The 6,908-nt window shown below is 45.8% G+C and overlaps 1 protein-coding gene across 4 annotated transcripts in view; it reads right to left on the bottom strand.

Annotated features, from left to right (window-relative positions):
- The window catches only part of Dhx35 (DEAH-box helicase 35), a 62,035-nt gene that overhangs the window by 8,257 nt on the left and 46,870 nt on the right, over positions 1-6,908 (bottom strand). For 3 of the 4 annotated variants that reach the window (XM_031372597.1, XM_031372596.1, XM_031372598.1), the window contains 3 exons: positions 5,859-5,988; positions 3,062-3,143; positions 497-568 (listed from right to left, as the gene is read on the bottom strand). In XM_031372597.1, coding sequence (XP_031228457.1) covers positions 497-568; positions 3,062-3,143; positions 5,859-5,988 — 284 coding nt within the window. Of the gene's footprint in view, positions 1-496; positions 588-3,061; positions 3,144-5,858; positions 5,989-6,908 lie in introns of all 4 variants that reach the window. The other variant, XR_004119006.1, reaches the window with a different exon arrangement.

The raw sequence follows: 6,908 nt of genomic DNA, 5'->3' as shown, positions 1-6,908 counted from the left end.
GTGAGCACCCGCTGCAGTAAGCCTTCAGTCTGTGGTCACTGTGAGCACCCGCTGCAGTAAGCCTTCAGTCTGTGGTCACTGTGAGCACTCGCTGCAGTAAGCCTTCAGTCTGTGGTGACAGTGAGCACTTTTGTTGTTGCTCCTTGTAACACTTTTTATTTTAGCAGGAGTCAAATTTTGCCCAAGTTGCCCCCAACCCACAATCCTTCTATCACCAACAAAAGTACTTTATTGGGAGGACAAGTGAGGAGGTTATCATCAATTTGTTTAAGGAGATTTCTAAAAAAGGATATTTTACTGAGCACAGTGCAAGGCAGCTGGGCAGTAACTGGGACTGTCTACATTCAGGGGACCCTTGACAAGAGTACAAACCCTGGCAACCAGCACATCAAGGTCAGCACAGCGGAGGGAGCACCTGGACTGTAAGCCTAGGCCGGGCTTGGGGACCCAGAGATGAGAGTGTAGGGCCAAGTTCACCACGGGGGGAGGGGCTTACCAGCGGGGTGGCTTCTCTGAGTAGAGGACTGAGGCAGGATGGATATGCAGCTCGTGGTCATCACGGATAGTCCTTGTGAGACACAAGAATTCTGTGTGAAGCACATTGTACGCACTTACTGTAAGAACTTGTAATGCTGTACACACTTAAGTATTTTCCCACAAATGTTTTAATAAAACCCCCTCCCCAAGTTATATGAAGACAGATCTTCACGTGGACAAGACCGTACTCTCTAGAGCAATGGTTCTCAACCTTCCTAATCCTACAATCCTTTAACAGCTGCTCACGCTGTGCTGGCCCAAACTACTTACCTTTGTTGCTACTTCATAATTATAATTTTACTCCTGTTATGAATCACAATATAAATATCTGATAAGCAGGATATCCAATATGTGACTCCTGTGAAAGGGTTGTTTGACCCTCAAAGGGGTCACAGCCCAGAGGCTGAGAACCACTGTTCTAGACACACCTGCACCACCTCTACCACCTTAGAAGCCAAGAATAAACCATGCAAGATAAGAACCCAGGCCAGCACACAGGGCACAGACGTAATGTTGGATATTTCGGGTTCAGGTTGGGGGCAACTTGGGCAACGGAGCAAGACCTGTCTCCCGCTAAAACAAGAAAGTACGAGGTTTAGCTCAGCAGCACAGGGCTTGCTCGCATGTGCAAAGCCTGGACTTAATCCTCAGTGTGGAAGGCGGAGCAAATGTGACCCCACAGGAAGAGAATGTGCTATCCACATTTATGTTCATGTCTATTTTCTATAGATCCCCTTTCAAAATAATTGCCTTCTAAGTCCCCTTTCAAAATAATCCCTTCACAACATAAACTGAGTTTTAACAGACTTCCCTACTGCCCAAAGTTATACACTAAACACGAAGGACCCTAAGGAGCTAAGACTGAGCCCAGCGAGCTCACGCAGGCCAGTTCCTGTAGAATACTTATTTCTAATTCCAAATTAGATTTAAATCTGATTCAAAAGTGGCAAAGTAAACAGCCAGCTACTTTTATCAACCGATCATATATGTTAGCAGACTAGAATGTCACTTACTGAGTATTCATGGTCATTTCACATGGGCTCTGTATCGGGCTTATCACCAGCACCCTAGGACAGCATTTGGGGTCCCACTGTCTGCCAAGTGGTAGTGGGCTGACAATCAATTCACTTCAAAGGGATGACTGACCTGGAATCTCCTTTTGTTGAGGATGCCCATGAAATAACTGTAGGTTACCCACACAGACAGAGTTGACACTTGTCAAGAAAGAGGGGCAATCAAAATGACGAGAGGGAGCATCACCAGGGAGGGGCTCAACCTTGTGGGAGTGAGGCTTGTGTAATGGGCAAGAGCTGCGTAGGAGTCATGACTGGCTCATGTGGTCAGGAGTGACGGTACACACAACAGAGAGGCCAAAGGCCGTGCTGCCATGTTCACAGCCCCACACCAGGAGGATGGGGTAGATACGGCTGCCAAAATTAAAAACCGCTCAGTGGGGGTGGAGAAATGGCTCAGAGATTAAGAGCACTTGGCTTATCTTCCAAAAGACCAGAGTTTAATTCTCAGTATCTAAATGGTGACTCATATGTAACTCTAGTCACAGGAGATTTGACACCTTATGGCCTCTAAGAACACCAAGCACACATGTGATACATAAACATACATGTAGGTAAAACATTCATACACACACACACACACACACACACACATACTTTTTTTTTCCTTAATGCTCAGTAGATTCTGCAGTGTCTAGAAAAAGGAATCTGAGCTGGCCTCACATAACAAGAAACAACATTTTTGTTAGAGGAGGAACAAACAGTAAAATAACACATGGAAGAAATCCAAAAGGGAAATAGAAGAAAGCCTTTAGCTTGTTCCCTTGCTAAAGACAAAAAGGTGGCTTGTCTTGGTGCCCCAAACCTGTAATCTCAACTCCTGAGGGTGGGGGGACTGAGGCAGGGGGATCACAAGTTCCAGGCCAGCCATAGTGAGAAGGAAGACCTCAGGAAAAAAAAGAAACCCTAACATAGCTAGGGTTCAGTCTAGTGGTAGAGCACTTGTCTGGCAGTGTCAGGCCCCGGGTCTACCCTGAGAGATGGGTGCAAGGAGAGCTACACCTTAAACCGGTGCAGAAGTTACATGACCACAATAAGCCAGAGGGACAGAAGAAACAAACTTAAAGTAACAATTCCAAGAACCAGGATATTTAGCCTGGAGAAGAGCAGACTAAACTACGCTGTAGTTTTTACTGTAAAAACTACATCCCACAGAAGTAAGAGGACAGGACGAAGAATAACCCATTGGGAAAAATGGCTTCTCCAGAAACGTCAGTTGATGGCTACTCCCACACTGCAATGCAGATCTGTCGAGGTCATCCCAACACCGTCACTGTGTACAGACGCCCTGAGCAGTAAGGCTCCCAGAGAGCAGAGGAACTGCAGGGAGCTGGGCAACCAGCCTCACTCCGCTTTGGAAGCAGATGTGATGCAAGTTAAAAGCTGCTTGGCTTTCATCTGTCACAGAAGCTTTCTGTCCCCTTCACCAAGTCACCTCAGAGTCTCCTTACCGATATGCTCCGGTGGAGTGAAACCGTGCTGCATTTGCAAAGAACCCTGACACGATGCACCTCAGGACTGGATCCGGATCACCTACACAAGGCAGCAACAGAAGCCTGGTGAGACCCAGCATTGGCCCCGTGCTCCACATGCCAAGGCCTGGGCTATGATGCACAGATCTAGGCCCAGTTCTGCCCTCGTCCCCAACCACCTAAAACCATCTCTGAACACACCCAGCCCTGTGCCTCCCATGTCTGATGACTGCCCAGCATCTGAGGGGCATCCTCCCTCAGCTAAGGGCCAGGCAGATCTGCTCTGTAACTAGAACCTCTTCAACCCCAGGCCACAGAGGCCTGGATCCAAGAAGCCGCCCACCGATGGCTGGTGAGCTCAGAGCACTGTAGAAAAGCCTTCTTTCTTCCCCTAAGACGCACACCATAAAAGCACACTGCCTGTCTCTAGTGGTCAGCTAGTCTGCAGTTCCCCACCACTTCCAACCATTCTGTTCCTTTTTAATGGACATTTCTATTGTTACAGCAAACACATCTTTCATGAATAAAGCATCTCCACTCACTAGCTCATAGCATAAGATGAACTCTAAACTATCATGCAAGGGGAAAATTATGTTTTAATGGCTGAAAACATCCTACTTCACCAATCCTGAGCCATTTTAACTCACTCAAGTCAAGACACAGTCACACTGACAGTCATTCTTTTCTCAGTGATACACAAAATAATCATGGACTCTATCTTAGCTCTGGTGAAGTAGACTATAAGGGCAAACATGTCCCTATAGGTGGTAGCCTTACAGGATTCTCAACAATATATAAAAAAATCATCCTACTGAATTCTTTTCAGCAGACGTGGCCAAAGAGGGAGCTACATTCTTACATTTCTTATAAATTTAATTACTACTTGTGTGTTTTTATTTCTTCTTGGTGAATTTTATATTCTAATTCTTTGTTCACTTGCCAAACAGGCTCAATAAAGTCATTTAAAAATACACTTTGTTTTTAATTACGTAACTGTGGAAAATACATCTGACTGCTCTCTCTAACCTCCTAGATGCATTCTGATTTGCAGGTAATTACTTGGCCTGTCTGTCTATCATTACCGCTCCTAGCAGAGCTGCTAAGCCTCAAGCCTGCATTCTGCCCACCACCCACCCAGATACAATCTCTCCCCAGCTGCTCAGAATCCCATAAACAACACGCTTTCTTCTCTGGGTGAAAACTCTTTGTTATGATAGTTTGTGACCCTCAAAACTCAGCTTCATAACACCTCATTCCTTAGCACTTCATTCCTCTTATTGGGAAGACTTAATCCAACATAGCCCTTCCCTGGGCCGTGAGAATGACAGGCGAAGGCACACAGATGCAGACGAGAGACTCATTTATCTGCCAGGTGACAGACTCTAGGCAGAGGCTCTTCAGTCGGCAGTCCTTCTAAGTGTCCTGTTTCTGCCCACAGCACCCTGGGCGAGTCCTGCTGATTTCCCCTTCCCTACATTTATTTCTGCTACTTGCCACTGTCATCCATGGTTACCAAAGTGTCCACACATCACTTCTAAAAGGCCCTCCAGCCTAATGTCACAGTCTATCTGTCTCCATGAAGCCTGAGAGAATCAAGTTTTTGTCATTTTTCAATCACTTGCTCTTCGTATAAAAGCAAAATGAAACAGAACTTCCTGGATCCTGACTCCCATAGGCTACCTTTAGCCTACTCATTATTTTCCTTGTATACGTGAGATTAATGTAGCACACATTTCCCAGAACACTGAGCAGGATGCAAATGAACACATGACACGCTGAGAACACTGCCTGGCCTAGCAGATGCTGTCAGCAAATGTCAACAGGTGCTGTGAAACAGCAGGCTTCAAGAGTGCTGAATAAACTCAGTGTGCCACCTCCTAGAAGGTTCCTGGTCTCTGGCCATGCTGGCTAAAGCTATATCATCCAGAAGGTCATGTGACTCCTCCCAGGACCTCCTGGATCCTCTGTAAACTAAGGACACCATCAACCACATCTGAAACAAAGGAAGATAAAGAGAGGACACAGAGGTCCTGACATGGTACAACTACTGTAGACTTCACGAATGGCTCCCCCACCACTGCTACATGCTAGACCTCTGCCACAGTGGTGTTCTAACTCACCCTTGGTGAATGCCTAAGCTAAACACGTAGCAGCGTCTGCTTTAATAACACTCGCACCCAAGAAGAAGAAAAGGCAACTTTCATGTAATACCTAAAAATAACTTTTCAGGGCTGTCAAGATGGTTCAGCAAGTCATTACAGGCAAGTTCATTACACTGAACCTGAGTGCAGTGTACAGTAGAAGAAAAGACCCAACTCTGTGTGCGCAACACACACACACACACACACACACACACACACACACAAGCACACAAGCACTTACAGAAACGGGAAGATCAGAAGTTTAAGGTCATCCTCAGCTACATAATAAGTTTGAGGTCTGGGACATGAGACACTGTCCCAGGGGGAAAAAAAAAGTAAATTTTCTGCAAAAACCATCATTATATTAGTTATATGTGCAATGATATGGAAGCTAACAATTTTTAAGCATTTTCCTGAGCTTTAGAAATTCAGTGGAAGGAGTAATAGCCCACAGAAATAAAAATGGATCCATCCACTGAATGGATGTGTGCAGCTCAGAATGTGAAACTGGCTGCAGGCACATGGCCTCCTAGCAGCCCAGCATAAGAACTTGAGAATGTAACTGGACAGAACAGGGGTGGGGGTGGGGGTGGGGGTGGGGGCAGGGAGCCCCAGGCGGGGCAGGCCACACCTACCTTCGCTGGACAGCTTGGGTACCTGGAACTTGACGAGGAGCTTTTTCAACTGGTCTCTCACAGTGGCAGCTCTGACAAGACCCTTATAATTCAGGAAATGCTCCTGGCACCACTGCGAGCTCTTGTTGTGCTGCAGAAAGGCCACACAGAGGAGACATCCGCCATGTCAGACACTGCCACAGCTGTAGCAGTACCATCAACACCACTCCTTTCTCTTCCCCCACTTTCTGGTTTGATGAGACCTACCCAGCCCCCATCTCCAGAGCAGATGGTAACAACCAAGCAATCTGCCTGGTGCTCCACTACCGACTCCACACCAGCAAGCAATAAGGACAGAGGGGCAAGCAGAGGCCAATCAAATACACCACGGCAGGGTCAGATCTGCCTCCCCATGGCTCTTGGCCAGTGTATTAACTTCCCCTCTCATCTTACTGAACTACAGGAAGCAAGACAACATGTGCAGAAATCACTTTCAAATCCCAATCTGCACTCAAACTAGAATTTTTTTTCTACCAACAATGCTTAACTTCCTGTTTTCTTGAGTCCAATGATTATGTCTTGTTTTAAATTTTTATAGAGCAATGTACCTCTAAAATTACATTTTAAGCCATGGAGGAAAGTTTTTCAAATACACATTTTTAAATGTTTTACTAAATGTCTTAAATTAAATGTTTAAATAACATTTTATAAATGTAATTCACACAGGATTTTTCCACAAGGCAATCAGAGACAAGCACAATGCAGGTAAGTGACATACATCTGTGTGAAGATTCGCCTTGGTGACAGCAAACTGTGCCTCCAGAGACAAGCACAATGCAGATATCTCTGTGACACACCTCTGTGTGAAGCACATGCAGATCTGTGACACACCTCTGTGTGAAGGTTCGCCTTACTGACAGCAAACTGTGCGTGTATCCTGGATTCTGACTGACTCAGTCTGAATCTCATTTATTGCCTAATCATCCTCAAATCTCTGGTAGAATAAAACCTTGCTATTTCTCTTTTTAAAAATGAGTTAAGGGCTAGTGAGATGGCTCAGTGGGGAAGAGC

This window comes from Mastomys coucha, unplaced genomic scaffold (assembly GCF_008632895.1).
Source record: "Mastomys coucha isolate ucsf_1 unplaced genomic scaffold, UCSF_Mcou_1 pScaffold15, whole genome shotgun sequence".
NCBI classification, from domain to species: domain Eukaryota; kingdom Metazoa; phylum Chordata; class Mammalia; order Rodentia; family Muridae; genus Mastomys; species Mastomys coucha.
This window is presented reverse-complemented; position numbering and strand designations above follow the sequence as displayed.